The sequence below is a fragment of the Harpia harpyja genome, chromosome 10 (assembly GCF_026419915.1).
Source record: "Harpia harpyja isolate bHarHar1 chromosome 10, bHarHar1 primary haplotype, whole genome shotgun sequence".
Lineage (NCBI taxonomy): Eukaryota > Metazoa > Chordata > Aves > Accipitriformes > Accipitridae > Harpia > Harpia harpyja.
In genome coordinates, this window is record NC_068949.1 from 31740928 (window position 1) to 31759659 (window position 18732).

The following is an 18732-nucleotide window of genomic DNA, read 5'->3' on the forward strand; positions in this document are numbered from 1 at the left end:
GGAGGAACTGCCACTGAGCAACTCCAGCTCCACTGTTACTGCCAGGTACTGCAGACAACAACAATGGGGAGGAAAAAGAGCACCAAATAATGCATAACAAAAACCTAAAGAGGAAACAGTGGCACTGCCCAACACAAGCAGAGCTGTAGGCCTGCCCATGGCTGTAAAAGCAGTAGAAGCAAAGCAGCCACTAGGCAAGCAGAAAGGCATACGCAGTACAGCAGAGCACAGCCCTCACGACAGCTTCCTGCTCACAGACCTGCTGCTCACGCCAACGTCCTGGTACAGTTTATTGTCCTCTTGTGTAGTGTATTGATAGAGAACAGCGAGACTCCCTCAGGAGCAGTTACTGGGTGGTGTCACAGGGCTGGCTGGCTATTCTGCTAAGCATGTGTGCTGTAAACAGTGTTAACATCAAACAATGGACAGCTGGGTAACAGGTGTTCAAAGACAACCCAAAGCGTAATTCCCAGGTGCTGTGGTCAGTATTTGAGATATCCTCAGACATTTCAATAAATAAAACAATTCTTACATTACAATGCACCTTCCCAATTATTATTTTGACCCAGAATGGATAAAGTACACAGGAGTTATTATGCCTGGCTGCAAATACATGCTCCCTTTGCCCTGACATGGCAGGAAAGGGGGAAACAGCCTCAACTCTTACAGAGAAAGAACATGAGAACTCAGCACTGTAAATCTTGGCAGGTTGAGGGGAACACACAAGTGCCTTCACCCCCATTCTGGGGCACTTGCTTCCAGAGGAGAATAGGTACTTAAAACAAGGTACAAGAGAATTACCGCCTAGTACAATGATAGCTGATTAGATTTGCTTTGTTCTACTCCATGCAATACAAACTAAGTCCTATCACCAACTTCTCCAGCTGTGGTGCAGACCCACACATCAGGCTAAGTTACACAGGCATACACACTCACACACCAAAAACAGTGGGGGTAAATGGGCTTAACCGTTGAGAATGTGCTTTCTCTTAACAAAAACTGTATTAAAAACAACTTCAAAAACCTACTGATGGTGAAGACACTGCTGAAGAAGAAAGTAGCTGTGGGGCCTCAGCTAAGTGTTTCCAAACAATCCAGGCGTTGCAGTCAGGCCGACTAAAGCCTGTGTGAGCAGTCTGCAGTGGTTGGCTCCCTTCTGGCTTGCTAGGCAGTTTCTATAAGCTGTTCCCTTTGTTTTTGCTTGCTTGTTTTACAGTGAAAAATGTGATTGTGATACAGAAATTAAGGGACTGAAATGAAAAAGGAATGGGCCATTCTGGAGAATTTCAAATTGGTATTTTCTCCTTTCCATTACAAAAAAACCAACAAAAAATAAAATAAAAAAATAAGAAGTTATTAGTAGTACTAATACAACCCTCCTGCTGCTGTTGTCTTTGCTCAGTGACATCGGGGCATGCTGGCGCACACACACACACACAGGCAGCTCTCAGACACTCGGACTCAGAAAAGCGAGTTTAGAACTGAAGTGAGTCTTCGGAGGAGACCGAGGACAGGTCCCAGGGCTAGAAGGTTTTTCGCTGGATGGCACGAGCTCCATCTTCTTCATACTCCTTTTTCGAAACCCACATTTTCTTAAAGGTGTCCAGTGAGGCCAGAATAGAGCCACTGGGGAGAGACAGGCATGTTATGGGTTAAAGGAAAATGTTGGGGGCACTCTCATGGTATCTCTGCAGAGATGAGCTGTTTCTATTGCGTGACACTTCCTCGTGTCAGAAAGGTGCTGTGGCTCCCAGTTATCTACAACAGAAACGCTCTCTGAACAGTCACTTCCTCTCCTGTTAGCCTCAAACATGCTGGCACTACAGACCCTGGCACCAGCCACCCCCTCCCAAATGACCTGCCGATTGCTGCTCCACTAACACACCAAGCATCGCATGAAACCCTGACACGCAGCACCAGCAGGGACAACAGTGGGAGTGCCGACAGGCTGCGCCTCCCCAGCCCTCATCCCACAGCAAGATGTGTCACTGTGCAGTACATACCCAATCCAAGTAGAATACAATCTTTCCTGAGGAGCTGATATCTGGGAGAAAGAGAGAATCAGTCAGTACCTTCCCAAGCTCCAGTCTGCTCCTCCTGGCACACTGCCCCCATTTCACTACGGCTAACAGCTGACAAACATGGGTATGATCTCTCCCACCAGAAAGACACCCAGCAGCCCCCCACAAAACAGCCACTGTGGTCCAGCATCCTGGACAGGGTTCATGTTGTCAGAGGAGCCACCCTCTCAGTGATGAAACCAAACAGGTTTTCATCACAACAGAAAATACTGTTGGGCTGTCTCAGGAAAGTAGTTTCTGGTTTGAAGCAAATGGCAGCTGCACTCTCAGTGTCATTCTTTAAAGGTCACAGAACAACACACGTAGTATGTGATAAATACAAGAGAGACTGCTCCTACCCTTATTTTGACGTCCTTCGGAGCTAGTTTCTTCACCTCACTCAACAGCCTGTCACCAAAGCCTACAAAAGACAAAAAAACCATGTAGTGTGAGCCCCTCAGCAAAATCCCAAGTTCCATCTGCTAACAATGTGGACATGACCTATGCAGTCCTATTCAAATATCCCACTCCAGATCTCACAGAGAGACCAATTTGGAGAGGCACAGAACACAGCCAGTGAGGTAACAGGATTCTGTCTCCCTCAGGCAGACTTCAAACACCAGCACAATGGGCTCTATCCCTCAGCAGCAACTTCAGATGAGCAAGTGAGATTTTTAGCTAGGACCACAGGTGGGCCAGCTCCCTCCTCCTTCCCTGGGCATTCCTCCTGTGTCCAGCCCATTTATACAGGGGAGCAGGGTTTGAATGGGAAGACCAGGACCTATCCAGAGATGTCCACCTGTGGATAACAGGCTGACAGGATCTAGCAGAGGATATCTTTAAGTTGATGGGGACCAGCTGAGCCCTGAGGGGATGGGTAGAAAGTTTTCTGCACATGTGTAGCTGACATTTCATGCAGTATCAGGACTGCTGGACTCTCTCGGATACCAAAGACCTAAGAAACCTCAGGAGATGCAGGAGCCTTTTAGGTATCCAGACTCAACTACCCTGAACTAGAGCAGCAAAAGTGACACAGCTATTCAGTCCTGACACAGGCAGAGTGATAAGAGGAAAAAGATAAAAGCCCCCCAAACCCAGGAAATTATATACAAGGGCACAGGTATCTTGCATACCCAGAAGGATATGACTAGGACTCAGAAAATTAGACAGTAACCCCCTTGAGAGAGCAGAGTTCCCACAGCCCTCATCTCACAGGACAAGTTGGGTGATATAAGTTATCTTCCCAGTTTCACATGAGAAGGAAGCAAGAGACCAGGTATGTCACAGCCCACTGAAAGAGGAGAGGCAGGAACCTTTGAAAAGCGTGGAGCCTCCAGACAGCACGATGTTGGAGAACAGCGTTCGCCTCAGGTCCATGTCTGATTTTTGAATGGCAAAAACAAGCACTTCATGGAGTCCTTCACATTCCTCCCCTATCAGGTCTGGCCGGAACAGGAGCTCTGGGGCTCGAAAACGGGCAGAGCCAATCTGCAAGGGGAGAAGTTAGCACAGAGGGCAAGAGAGAGCAGTGTGGCTCTGTTCACTGTCTACAGTTTGGGCCTACCTTTCTTAGGTGAACCTTCAGAGTCAGTGTCCTGGTTTTAGCTGGAATAGAGTTAATTTCCTTTCTAGTAGCTGGTATAGTGTTATGTTTTGGATTTAGTATGAGAATAATGCTGATAACACACTGATGTTTTCAGTTGTTGCTAAGTAGTATTTAGACCAAGTCAAAGATTTTTCAGCTTCTCATGCCCAGCCAGCAAGAAGGCTGGAGGGGCACAAGAAGTGGGGAGGGGACACAGCCAGGACAGCTGACCCAAACTGGCCAAAGGGATATTCCATACCATGTGACATCATGCCCAGTATATAAACTGGGGGGAGTTGGCCTGGGGGGGATCACTGCTTGGGAACTAACTGGGCATCAGTTGGTGAGTGGTGAGCAACTGCATTGTGCATCATTTGTTTTGTATATTCCAATCCTTTTTATTATTGTCATTTTATTATTGTTGTAATTATCATTATTATTTTCTTCCTTTCTGTTCTGTTAAACTGTTCTTATCTCAACCCATGAGTTTTACTTGTTTTTTCCCCGATTCTCTCCCCCATCACACCAGGTGGGGGGGAAGTGAGTGAGCAGCTGCATGGTGCTTAGTTACTGGCTGGGGTTAAACCACAACAGTCAGGAAGTTTCCTGGACATTGATGCTGCATCACTACCTCCCAAGTGAACGCCAGTTTGGTCTACTGCTCCCAGAAAAGGCGCTATTTCCATTTTGTAGATGAAAGAGATTAAGAAACTTGCTCAGCCCCATACAGCAGGTCACTGGCAGAAAAGGGAGCAGATCCACCCCTGGTGCTGCAGTTAAGACCTGTATTTCCTCTTCTTCAACAACTCTGTAGTGGGCTCAGTCTTTTGAGGAGTATTCCTAACTCACTCTTCAAAGCAATTGTTTCTGCACCTCTAGGCAGGACAAAAGCCACACACAAAACCACTGCTGAATTTACAGTGAACTGGTAACTACCCACACTCTGTTCCTGATCTACATAAAGATTTGCCAGATCAGAGCCTGCACTCAAACAGCTCAGGGTCCCCATGGTCATGCTGTATCCTTACACAGGACTTCCAGTAGAAGTTGTGAGGTTTCTAATAATGTTTTCTTCCCCTAAAAATTCTAGTGCCCAGTCAACAGCCTGGGATGACTTCTGGTCTTTTAAAATTATCTCCTCCCACCTAACACCGCATTAAATTTCCCATCACTAGGCAGAACGCTATTCTGGAAACCCTGTGCTTCACATTAGGAATCCTCTGAGGGTGGTCCTTACAAACCTCAATAGTGCTTCCATCTGGCAGGTAGTACTGAGCCTTCTCGGTCTCCAGAGTCTCATCCTTCTGGGCGCTTATTGACAGGTAGCAGGCACGCTGGAGAGGAAACAGAGTCAGGGAGAGAGAGATGAGAAGGCTAAACCCAAATGCCTCTGATAAAATACTTTTCTCACTCAACTCAACAAAAAAATCCATGTATCCCTTTGGGGAGACCAATTTCAACAATATTTTGTGCTGGGGAAAGACCTTTTGGGTTCACATCAGGTAAAATACCTACTCATGCTACAGCTCCATGTGACAATTAGAGATATCAAGGATGATCACACCCCCTCTAGCTGCTGCTCACCTCTCTCTTCCAGCTCTCTCTCGCTGCTTAGAAGTTACCTCTCTCTAGCACAGATGCGGTAACTATCCTGTAAGCACTTCCAGTCTACTGTAGGGCAAAGTAAAACACACACCTGAAACACCTTTAGTGACATTAACCTTGTATAAAGGTGGGTTCAGGTAACTTTGCAACAGATTAGGAGCGTGAAGAAAGCCCACTATTACATTTCAACAGGATAAACGATAACTAATAGCTAACAGCAAAAATTCCTTAACATGATCCAAGCTGCTTACTTCCCATTGCCCACCTAGATTTTAAGTTACAGGAAACAAAATACTCCAACTTTTCAAACCGCTCCAGCACCCCGTGTTTTTGCTATTTCAAGTTGTCATCATTTGGAGATTAAAAAAAAAAAAAAAAGTCTAAACAGAATCACAGAAACGTTTAGGTTGGAAGGGGCCTCCTGAGATCATCTAGTCCAATCCCCCTGCTCAGGCAGGGTCAGTTAAAGCAGGCTGCTCAACACCATGTCCAGTTGTGTTTGGAGTACCTCCACAGATGGAGAATCTACAAACCTCTCTGGGGAACCTGAGGGTGTTTGCCCTTACAGTAAACCAAGAAACAGAGAACAATGTTTGCACTAAAGTAGGCATTAAGGGCTCCCCTTTTAAGGTAATTTCTTCTCTAGACTTTTCAACATCCCCAAATTTCTTTCCTAAATTTTTCCCCTTAAAAAAAAAACCCAAAACCAGTCAGACAGACTCCAACAGATCACAAGCAGCTTTTGAGACTGAGAAACTCCCATGTACAGGATCTCAGCTTTGTGCTTGCCATGGTGCATTCAGGCTGCATATCCAAACTTCTCCAAAGGCAAGAAAGCTGCAAACATAAGAAGCCACACTCAGGCCCTCAGATTTGCAAATCAAGTCACAAATGGCACCAACATCAATAGAAATCTCACTGCAAGTTCCAGGTATATATATCCTAGAAATCTGCAAAACTTTCCCCAGCTAAAATTAGTCTTAAAGTAAAGCAAAAAGTGTAAGTTGTAGAGCGAACATCAGGTTGTTTCCTCGCTTCTTCAGGAGTCTCACTGGTGAGGGTAGTCAGTATGCAAAGCAGGACTTGGCTCACTTTCCCCTGCTCTTTGTCTCCCTAAGTCTATAGTCCAGAGGAGATACTGCACTGGTGCAAGACGTTGTGTTTAACAGTCAGCACAACATTCTTGAATAGTTTCATCACCCAAGATGCAAAGGCAGCCTTGGCCATTTATGAAGAGTACAAGCCTCTTGCTTTGTCCCATAAGGCCATTGCAATTGCACTGCAACTGATGCTTGGTACAAAACAGGCTGCTTCTGAAGCAAAGAGTTCTCCAGCAAGCCTCTGATCCCTAGATCTTCTGGTCTACAGATGCTGCAGTATCTGCACGTCAGCTTTTTCTCTCATTAAGCAATCAGCACTTATAAAACAAAGAGCAGCTACCGGGTTAAAACCTACAACCCTATGAAGTCTCCTGCTCTGGGCAACAGGCGGAAGCCATTCAGCTGTACCATTACATGAAGCACAAGCACTGTTCTCTCAGCACAGCCACACTGAGCTATAGTCATGCAGAACAAGCAAACTATTTCCATTATGGTCCTTTGCCGGTAGGTCACAGGCTCAGGAATAGCTCATTAACACTCTCAAGCCCTGGCACAGGCTGCTGGCTCAGCCCAGAGTTATCTGTGGCAATAACAGCTTGTGATGGGGTCCTGCAGCATGGCAGCAACTGCCAGGCATCAGCACACAGCAATCACAGCCAGTACTGATCTGAGGACTGACCCCATGTACTGAAGGCATAGATGCACAGGCAGCCCCGAGTCACACAGTGTTGCTGAAATCAGAGAGCAACCCATCTACGTGAGCACAGCGATGCTGCAAAGCTGCTGTGAGCAGTCACCAGCTCTGAGCTACTATTCACTGTCCCACCTCTGTCCTCCTCTCTTGGCACACAACAGAAACCAAGGTAACTGCTTTACTAGGGATGTTAATCACTGATTTCCAAACTGCTGTGTAGCTGTAAGGTCACTGAACACTGCAGACCCTATAAAAGAGGGGAAGTTTTTGTAAACATGAATGCTGTGAGTGAATTCTTTCACAGAGGGATGGAAGCAACTTGCAATATCCCACTTGTGATCCTTACCTGCCATGGATTTTACAGACTCTTGCCCTGAAGGGTAAACAAACACTAGTGAAAGAGATCATCAGACCCTGAGAAACTGCAGCACAGATGAATGCAAATCAGATTCTGAACTACCAGCCTGTCTTCATCTCCATGTTAACAGCTCCTCAATAGGGATTAGATGCGACCTTGACTGTAAGCCTCCCAGAATACCAGATGGCTGAGTTTGCAAGTGACCTCTGGAGGTCATCTTGTCCTGCCCCCCATTCAAGCAGGGTCACCTAGAACAGGTTGCCCAGGACCATGTCCAGATGCCTTTTGAATATCACCTAGGATGGAGACTCCACAACTCTCTGGACAACCTGTGCCAGTGCTTCATCACCCTCACAGTAAAAAAGTTTATGTTCAGACAGGACCTCCTGTGCTTCAGTTTGTGCATCTTGTCCTGTCACTGGACATCAGTGAAATGAGCCTGGCTCTGTTTTCTTTGCATCCTCCCTTCAGACATTTATATACATTGATGAGAATCTCCCCAACCTACTCTTCGCATGGCTCAACAGTCCCAGCTCTCTCAGCCTTTCCTCATGAGAGATGCTCTAGTCCTTCATCATCTTAGCAGCCCTAGTCTCCCTTGGGTAGATAAAGGAATGAGCTGTGGAGCTAGGTAGGCTAGCACTTTCCACTGGATTCCACAAGTCACAACTTCCCTTGGGGAGGAATCCCTTCTTGGATAAACACAGAAACAGACACTGCATCACCTCCTTGATGGTCTTGACAATCTCAAATTCGGAGGTTGTGTGGAAGTCATAGCCTTCCTTCCGGAGATAGAGACGCAGGTAGCGTGAGACATCACGGCCAGCAATGTCAATCCGCATGATGGAGTGGGGCATGGCAAAGCCTTCATAGATGGGAACTGCATGGGTAACGCCATCCCCAGAGTCCAGCACCACTCCTGTAGTCCTCCCAGTTGCGTAGCTAGTGAAGGGGCAAACAATCAAGTCAGAACAAGCAATTCAAAGTGACCCCAAGCATGCAGCACATCCAGGCTCAACTCGGGGAGCAGAGATTTCCCATGAACAGGGGCTAAAAAAACCCCCAAAACCTAGTTCTCATCATAGTTCAGCAAATTCCTGTAAACTCTTTATTACAGAAATTAAAATTGAGTTTCGGTTCTTGCTTGAAAAGGGGTAAGTCAGACATCAGTGTGGTCTTCCACAGGTTTTGTTTTGGTTTGTGAAAAAATGGATTTCATGGCAACATTTCACAAGCACAAATCAAAGACGAAAGACACTTACAGGCTAAGCACAGCTTGCATGGAGATGAAGAGTGCTGGCACATTGAAGGTCTCAAAAAACACCTCAGCAGCACGCTCTCTGTTCTTGCGTGGGTTTAGGGGTGCTTCTGTTAGCAGCACAGGATGCTGGTAAAGAAAAGAAGGAGCTGTGCTGCAATAACCAGGAGGCAGGTAGACGTGTGTTCCTGAAAATTTCTGCTTATTTATTCACTTTAGGAAACCACTAGTGCAAAGGGACATGTAGAAGGAAATAATTTCAGCTACTAAGCTGTATTAGACTGTGAATAACCTCTATTAAGTTGGAAGACCAGCAGGGTTCTGGTGTAGTTATGAAGTGTTAGGAAATGTACTCTGTGAGCAACCTGCCCCATGAAGGATGAACAAGATGACTCTCAGTGCCAAAGGTCAGTCAGATTAGCCAAAATACACAGACTCTAAGAAAGGGTGAAGGCATACGGTCTTAGCACGCACAGGCAGAAATATTCCTACTCCACTCATACAACCTATTGCTCTCCGTCATTTAATAATTTTTTGGTCAGCTCATTCCAGACCACAGGATTGTGGTTTTCTCCTTCCTTCCTTCAAATCACGTCACTGCTGAGTGGATACGCCTGATGTGCAGGCAGAACAGGAAAAGTTAGAAGCACTTGGCCTAGAGCAGGATCCTTAGAGAGAGTGTGAATAACAAATGCTGAAAATCAGATTTTCAGTCAGGCCAGAACATTAGATCTGGGGAAGAATTCTGCTTGGACACTTCTTGTGCAATATCTCCCGAGAGATAAAAGAACCTAATTTAACAACAGACACGTTTAGAAAGAAGAGCAAAGGAAAAGTCCCAAATCTTTCCTGGAGTTCCAAAGCTCCTGGTGTTACACACATACTGAATGATGCCTGTGCCATTACGTAATGACGTATCTCACCTCCTCTGAGAATGTCTGAAGCTGGTCTTTTGAATACACATACTGCCAAATGCGCTCCATGTCATTCCAGTCCTTCACTATGCCATGCTCCATCGGGTATCGGATCGAGAGGAGACCTCTGTGCTCCTGAGCAAACAGAAAGGACAATAGAGCATACCTGTCAGACTCAAACAATCACATTTCTGAGCACGATGACTATGATTTAATGTCAGACTCACTTTTTTTGATGCCACTAAAAGACAACTTCTCTCTAGCATGTAGGGCAAAAACTGAACATTAATCACAAACATCTCTGCCAGAGTATTCACGAGATTAAACAAGGCCTTTTTACACCAAGCAGGAAAGTCTGGCAGTTGCAGAGCACATTCCATCCTAACACTTTTCAAGCCAACATACAGACACCTATCAAATGGTATCTTTGTTCTACCAGCTCAGTCATGATACAAAACATAACAGGGTGGCATTGGGGAATGTAGTTCGGAGGGCTCACAAGAAATGTGAGACCATACAACTACATGCTGACAAAAGCGGGACTGTGGAAAGCAAGCTTCTTGCCCACACCAGGGAGATAAAAGGCAAGTAGGGTCCATTTCTGAAGTTCCCAGTCAAAAGGATGGGGATTTAACCACACAGACCTAGAAGTAGCCTAGAAAAAAAGGAGACATATAGAAGGACTTGGAAAAAAGGTCTGTGGTCAGAAGGTTGGCACAAGAATTTCATGGAGCTTCCCACTCCACCTTGGACACACTTAAAAGTGACAACCTATTCTGCTCTTCAGATCTATATGCTGATACCAAGGAACCACAGCCCTTTTAAGCATAACTGCTACAGCCCCTCCTTACAGCAGGATACTGAGATATATGAAGTGCAGTATACAGGTTTTCTTACCTCTGCCTTTGGACCAATGAAAATGTCCCCTTCTAAAGCACCAGCCATAACACGAATGTGCTTTGGTCTGCCCACACTAGAACAGAGGCAAGAGTATAAGTGCTTCTAGAGAGAGAGCTCAGATGCACCCAAGGATTAACTACTTTGTGTTCCTCTCTGTCCTAACCAGTACTTTCTAAAGCAATGGGTGGGTCTGGGGGCACTACCAGGTGCAGACAGACCCAGGTTTGCTCTGAGCTAATCTCAGAATCAGAGGTGAAGGGAACAGATTGTAGACAGTTCTGAAGTGGCAGGATATAAGCCAGGTGAGTCTGGCCATGCTTTCGCAGATGATTCAGACTTACTTGTTCCAACAGTGCCTGGGGTGAACATGGCTAGACTAAGCAATGGTCTGAGCTGACAGATCCACATGGTGTTGCCTGACCTCAGGTAGCTTCTCAGATTAGACGTTTATAGTCCCATAACCCACCTCACCATACAGAACACATTGCTCAGAACACAAATATACTCATTAAAAACCCACCCTGTTGAAAATAAAAGCCATATTCAGAGTTCCTGATCCAGCAGACCTCCTTCCAGTAAAACTCTCATAAAACTTCCAAGGAAGTTTGGCAGGAATCAAGACATCAGACCACACATCAAAGAAATACAGAGGTCTTCACACTTCTTGGCCCATCTTTGTCTTTTTCCTTGTCCTTTTCCTCATGTCTCAAGACTAAAGGATCCTACAGCTTTGGTTGGGTATTGAGCCTGACAAAGTGATATGTCACCTTTTATGGTGCATCACCCCCCTCCCAAAAATCTCAAAGTACTTAATAGCAGAGATCTCCCCTCCCTGATACTTCTGTGCAGCAGGCAGAAAAAGAATAACTAATTTCTCCAGTTACAAAATTGGACCATTCTTCCCCTCTATGTATCAAAGAATTGTTACACGGTACTAAGAACTTACCAAGACCAGCAGAATACTTACTAGTTTGGAAAGCAGTATTTCGGTATTTGATCACCTGCAAAACCTGCTTTAATCACACCTGAGCCCTGTGGGAGCAAAGATGAAAACATGAGTTTAGCATTCATTCAGGCATCTTCACAAGTTGTAAAGGAGTAGCAAAGTACATCAGCACTGCCAGATCCTTCTCTTTTTACTAGGAATAAAGCTCCCCAGGGATTGATTTGCCAGGCGGGGTTGGGGATGGGAAGGTGCCAGCAGGCCAGCTTGGCCACTAGAGGGGACTAACTGGCACCTGCCTAGCAGTGACATGTCACACAGGGCACAAACACCCAGGAGCGTCCTGGTACTGCTCCATGTACACACCCAAATGCTGCTCTGTACAGAGAAGAATTTTTCTACCCAGTGCTATTGCTAGGGGTGCAGGAGGCTAAATCCAAGCTCTGCAGTTTTCTGTTGATCTTAAATACTCTCTGGGTGGAGGACAGCACTCCAGAAAGCCAAGCAAGAGCAACCGAACCCTGCCAGCTTCAGAGCCCACTGCTAAAAGGGGGAGGATGAAGGCTGTAGGCCTCTTGGAAGAAGCAGATTTGGAAAGGATGGAGGGAGGGTGGATAAAGTCAGAAAAGGAAGTAGGAAAGGACTGTGTGAAACAGGCTGGAGCAGAGATTAGGGAAAAGAAGATCATGTGGTGGATAAACTAGCCAATGCTAAGGAGGCAGGTTGCAGAAACATGGTCAGAAAAGACACTGGAAATGAACCCAGACTGGGGTCTGGAAAGAACAAAGGTGCCAGTCACACTGCAAGGGGCAGGGCTGGAGGCAGGAAGAGCAGCTGACAGGATAGGGCTTGTTTAGAAGGGACAAGGAAGAAAAGATTAGGTATGGCAGTCAGAAAGGCACAAATCCAAAAAGCCTTCTGCAACATTCAAAACAGCACAAGCAGCAAACCCAGAGCAGGTAAAACCAGCCGCAGGGAGGCCCTGGCAGGGAGTCAGTGCTGGGCATCTGGCAGCTCCCATCCCCGTCGGTATCATCTGGAAGCATCCTGGGAACCCCATCATCAACTTGGATCTGTGCTGACTTCTTCCCCTCCTCCATTTCCTCTCCTTGCACAAGGGAATGACATCTTGAAACAATGAGCAGTTTGCAGGAACACCCAAGTTTTGCTAAGGAGCGGACCTTCATAGGCTCTCCTCGGATAAGCCGTTTCACTGGTAATCCCAGACTACCATGGGAGCAAGCTTTTCTGCAGAAAGAGGAGCAGTTTGGCTTTACCCCGTACTTGGAGCAAAGCACGTGAGTTTGCACTGAAACCTGTGACCTGTGAAGTGTCTGTTCACTCTCAAGGGCTCTGCAGCAGGACTGTACCGTTTTTGAGGCCAAAAAGACATTTTGGCTGCCCCAGAGCATTTTAAAATGAGTAGCAATGCAGCTCCTCCACTGCTTTCCCCTTTCTACCACTTCTGTGTTGGTCAGCATCACTGCTTTCACTTGGAGACTGAGGCCAAATGAGTTGCTCAGGGCTCTGCCAGACAAGCTCTGGCTGCAGCGGTTTCTGATGCTGCTGTCCCAGCTGCCTGCCCAGTTCCAGTGCCAGAGGTTACCAGCCAGAGCAGGCTCAGCAGAAAGGAATGCAGGGCGGCCCCAGCCTCGGCAGTTCACAGTCAGTCCAGCGCCTTATTCCCAAACTACTTTCATCAGCAGTTTCAGCCAAGGTGCTGGGCTTTGCACAGAGCATGTGTGCTCTGCCACCAGGGCGGGGGCACTCCTGCCTCAAAACCTACAGTCAGATTTGCCAGGATGCATCTGTAAGGGAGGAGTATCAGGAACACTCTGCAAACCAGACCTAACTAGTTATAAAAGATATAAAAGAGAGATCGCTCGAATCCTTGCCTCCTGACAAATGTCTGCAGCCAGGCTGGCTCAAGGAACACACCCAAGCTGGCACCTGGGCAGGACTATTCCCTCTGGGCAAGAGGGACTTGGCTCCAGTTGCATCCCAAAGTCTGCCCTAACATGTACCAGTGTGACAAAGTGGCCTGTGAAGTGTTAAAAAGACTTCCCTTTAGATAGACTCTCTTCTGGCTATTCACTTCAAAGTGAAGCAACAAATAAAACAAAACCGCTATTCTGATTTTCCTTATCATACCTTATAAACAACTCTATACCTGGGAAATAATACCATCCTTTGTCAAGCCTTGTAGCAAAAAAGTTGAATCAAACATGGTAACATAACCACATCAGAATATTGTGCTTATTGAATATATTATTCAAGATAATGACTGATCTTGCTGCCAGCACAGTCCACCGCTGGGAAGTGGCTTCAGGAGAACAATGATGCTCCTATTTTAATACAGAGATCGAAACTTCCTTATGCCAGGCCAAAAATTACCCAGTGTGTCCTAGTGACATTCCCAGCAATTTATGCATTTTAAGATCTACATATTGAAGTTCAAAGTTAACTGAATGCGTTGGTAGTTCAGAACTACTAGCTGGAGTCAAAGACAAATGACTGTTTTGAATGCGCCAGTAGGATGGGACTTCAATACAGTTGTGCTTCCAAGTGCCTGGGAATAAACCAAGCACAGCTGTTTGCTACGTCCACACTACAAAGGCCTGACAGCACTTTCTGACCTATTCAATTTTTCTTGAAAACATTTTACTTCTTTGAAGATACGTGTGCACCGAGTCAATCTATTTATTTTCGACCAGTTTGAGATTCCTGTACAATCAGAGGAAAAGGTTTAAATTTTGAAATAACCCTGGCTGATTCAGAAGGTTTAAAGTAAAGACCTGTTTTTCATCTTTGTTTCAGATAAGCAAAAAAACATGCATCCTCCCTTCTGCTACAAACTCTGATTTATTAGAACTTAAACAAATTTTAAAATTAACGCCCTTCGACCAGTAACTATCCTGGCTGGGCTTTCATCCTGTTTTGTTTAGTTGGTTTGTTTTTTGTTTAATCTGAGCAAAAGAATAAAAGAAGAAAGAAAAACTACATGTCAAATGTAAAGGTCAAGAAAGATAATCTCATGGAAAATTCTCATGAGTACCTTGAAGTAACTGAACATGCCTCTCCCGCTAGCTCTGTAGCTAGTCAGTTATTGATTCATTCATCTTGATGCGTTTAGGACTCAAATTTAAATGGAAATCACCAAGAGTCAATCTGCTGTGTAGCACTTTTTATGGGGAGTGCACATTTCATATTGTAAAACTATTTTATTTGATACACATTTTATAAGTTCCAGAACAAACCAAAGACACAACGGCCCTTACTGACAGCTCAGCTGTTTAAATGCCACCACTTAAGACTACAAATCCAAATTTTATCCTCTTTTATGTAAACAGAGACAATTCCATGGAGGTCAAGGAATTTGCGCTTGCTTAGGCCACAGCTGAACCATGCTGTCTATTTGCATGTGCATTATGTTCATCAGGGCTCCCAGACCATTTATTTGAGAGAGGGCTTGTTGGAGTGCAAGATGGGAATGTAACTCTTAAAGATTACTTGCTAAATAATAAAGAGTATTAAGGTTGTGCTGAGGTACAGCTCCAACCTCTCACTGTATATTACAAAACTCTCCCTGCTGAAAACATGCAGCTGAGCATGCTGTTTGGTAAGAGAAAAACACCTCCTTGTTGAGCTTTTAGCTACATACCTTAATGTCCTTTTGGAACACACTGAGATATCAGAGCAGGGCTGGGACTGGGGGGGGGTGGGGTGGGTGGTCTAGCTTGTTCACTAGCTCAGTATCTCACTTCCCCCTCCCCACCTTCCCACACACACGCATACATGAGACGGGATAACACTCAGCCTTGAAAAGGTGCCTGCAGCTCTCTGAGGAAAAGCAGTAATGAAGCAGCAGGAACAGCAGTACCTGCTCTGTGCAGCTCCACTTCCCGTCCTGCCTGAACTCAGAAGAGTACCAAAAATGCAGTGTCACCACAAGGTTCCTTGGCTGACAGCCTGCCAGCGTTAAAGGCAGATGTCACAACAACTGCTTCATTCTACTTCTTGTACAGGGAGGGGAAGGGGGGGGAACTCATTTATAAGAGAGGCAAGAAGAATTAGCTTTTATAAGACCAGCTGATAAAATGAGAAAAGAAACAAGAGTCAGTTGCTGGCAGACGAGCCCTTCTTCAGGACTGAAGCAGAGGCGGCAATCATAGCACTAAATAACAAAAGGACATGCTGAAATTGGATATAAGCTGCTGTTATATGACTATAGCACAACAAACCTATCCTCACAGTACCAGAGTGCCTGGGAATAACTTTAATGGTTAGCTAATCACTCGACACCACAGCAGGGTCAGTGCTACTCCAGTCATTTCTAAGAACAATCAACCTAACTTATTCTTTAATGTCTTCAGTAAAGAGGATAACATGTTTTTCTCTACATAGTCAATTCTACTGCTTAATCTCCCTTTCCATTAGATATTCTCCTTCAATGTCTAACCTAAATCTCTCTGCTGTGATTCCAGGGGAAGACACAAAACCAAAACTGTATCAGAGAGCTCAAATCGTAGGGAGGAAATTGGGATCAATAATAAAGAAGAGGTCAGAAGAATAATTGGCTTGATCTGAGAAGACCTACAATCATTCAGCTCATGGGAAAAAAAAGCAATAGTTTGAGAAGCGCTAAGCTAGCAAGTCCACATGTCATATGGCAAAAAGATTCAGCAGAAATTAAGATTATGGAGAAAGAAGACACTACAACACTGACCCTTCAAAACAACAAAATCTGAATCACTAGCAGTAGAGGTCAGAAGGGAGGAGCATGAATTTGTGACTCACCACACTGAAGGAGGCTCCCTCCAAGATATGCCCTCCCACCCCTTCCTGGATGGTCCTTTCTCTTGGGATGCCAGCATGGATGGGGCTAATCAGAACTGGACCCAGTAGTATCTCAACAAGGCATGCAATCACTCTCATTCATCTCAAACTGAGCTGTTACCCACACAGGTTGAAGGTCTGCTTTGAGCTAACAAGAAACATTATCAGCTAGGAGCAGCCATCTGTGACACCACACCCCACTGTCAAATTACAGCTGATGCAACCCAGGCTGGGAGCAGTTCCTTTAGGAGCTCTGCCTCCTGTGGGCTTCAGCATGGGAATCCATGCCTTGGGCACCGGCACTCCCGTGCTGTGACCACTAGGCTGGATGCTCTGGGAGGAAGTGGCTGGTACTGGGGGTGACCATCCCCCTTTCACTGGGCCTGTCAGGGAGCAGCCTGTGATGGGGAGGTTGGCTGGAGGGTATCATCACTAGCATGGTCCAACAGAGAAGAGCAGACACCCCCGGAGCAAGCTGGGGGTCCGGCCAAGGCCTGCACCCAGAGCATGCTGGGACTCTGGCCAAGGCCGGGCCCACCAGCCGCCATTGTCCCCCAGGCACAAAGAGGGACAAGGCGGGGCCGCAGAGCCGGGGTGCAGCCCCGCCTGACGGACAGCTCTAGCTACCAATGAGCACAGGTGCTCGCCGCGACAGCGGGGCGGTAGGCGCCCCGCTTCGGCAGGTAACGGCGGCTCCCCCGCTGACTGGCAGCCGCCCCAGCCAATGGCGTCGCCCCGCCCCTCCCAGGCAGCAAGCACCTCGGCGGCGGCGGGGGCCGCTCCCCGCCAGCGAGGGGCAGCGGACCTCCGGCGGGTGACAGGCAGGCACCTCAGCCAATCGCGGTGCGCCGAACCGCGGCGGCCCCGCCCCGGCGGCGGCCTGCGAGGACGCAGCGTACGGCGCTGTACGAGGGCCCGAGGCGGCGGCTAGGCCGGCGGGGGGGGGGGGGCGGGGGGTGGCGGGCGGGGCGCGGCCGTCCCCGATGACAAAGGGATTGTGGCCCGCGGGCCCTTCCCGCCCTCCGAGTCCCCGGGACGCGCGGCCGCCCGCACTCACGTTGTCTATCACGACGGGCTGGTTCGCTATCACGTCGTAGGACTCCATGGCGAGGACCCGCCGCAGCCACCCGTCAGGGAGCAACAGCCCAGCCGTCGGCGGCGCATGCGCGGAAGGGCGGCGCGGCGCCGCCTGGGTGATGTATTCCTCCGCCGGCGGTGCCTGCTGGGAAGTGTAGTCTGGGCCCCGCGCGGCGCCTGACGGGAAGGCGCGCCGGGAGCGGGGCGTGTCGGGAGATGTAGTGCGGAATTTAAAAAAACTGAAGAGGAAACGCTGCAAAAATACCTACGGCCCGGAAAATGCCTTTTCGGCGTGAAACCCGAGTGGGGTTGTGGGTGTCGTGTGCCGGGGGGTAACTGTGCACTTCCACCAAAGCCCCACTGGATTGCAATTGGCTTATTTCCAGTTTGATAGTTTTCCCCGATTTTTCTAATAGGAAGAGAGAAAACACCTGCAGAGGGCATCTATCGCTAGTGAAAGTGTTTTACCGTCCCATCGTTTCACGGAATCATCTCTACAACCTTCTGGTCATAACGCATCTGTTCTCTCTGAGTATTACTCAGTTTCTCTGCATTTTTGGAGGCATGGCAATCAGAAAAGAAGTGTCAGTACGAAGAATGCACATAACAGGCATCCAAGCATTAAACAATGTGTTCCCTGTTGTTTTCCACTTGCTATATATTCTACAAGCACTTTGAATAATTGATGACTGACAACAACACTAAAATGATACATTTACTTGAAACCCTGAGCAACAACACTGGGTTTTGAAACTAGTTAAAATGAAGTTCAGTGCTGGTAAGCGTACGTGAAGGCTGATTCAGAACTCACCTGTCTTGTCCCGCATCTTTCATGCAGACACTGAGACTTCTCTTCTGTAACTTCTGTCTTTAGCCCAAGCAGATAGTCTCACCTCAGATATTTATCTTCAGTGATTTTCATCATTCACCTAGTGTAAAAGAGGAGGTTTTGTGTATGACAGGATGGAGGGGTTTAAATTATTTCAAGACCAGTATTTTATCACCTCAGTAAATGCCGGGAGAGACTCACGATGCATGTATTAAGCCAACACAGCATTTCATACATGACTCTGTTATATTTACCTTTTCAGTTGACTGTAATTGACTTCTCGGGTGGATGTCACAAAAAGTAGTATCACAGTAACGGGACAAGTGAAATATTGTTCGCTGCAGGAAGCAGTGATTCATGAGAATACCAACTGCTCTCCTCCTTCCTCAGTGGATAGTCATTTGTTTGTCTGCTTGCCAGCTTCTTGACTATGTGTGATCTCCTAAAAGGTATGTTGTGAATATTGATTTTGGAATAAACTCTCAGGTATGTAAATGGGAAATGCAACACGCAGGAGCGCTCATCCTATCCTCTCAGCACTCTATAGCTCATTTCTTCTCTATTCTGATTAAA

The 18732-nt window shown here is 46.8% G+C and overlaps 1 protein-coding gene across 1 annotated transcript; it reads right to left on the reverse strand.

The window, feature by feature from the left end:
* Positions 1–466: 466 nt before the first annotated feature.
* ACTR1A (actin related protein 1A) lies at positions 467–17452 on the reverse strand. Its single transcript, XM_052800222.1, has 11 exons — positions 17311–17452; positions 11442–11506; positions 10472–10547; positions 9584–9709; positions 8665–8789; positions 8128–8344; positions 4887–4979; positions 3374–3548; positions 2420–2481; positions 2004–2044; positions 467–1626 (listed from the first exon to the last, which is right to left on the reverse strand). The coding sequence occupies exons 1-11, from the start codon at positions 17356–17358 to the stop codon at positions 1524–1526; spliced, it is 1131 nt and encodes a 376-aa protein (XP_052656182.1). The 5' UTR covers positions 17359–17452; the 3' UTR covers positions 467–1523.
* Positions 17453–18732: the final 1280 nt, after the last annotated feature.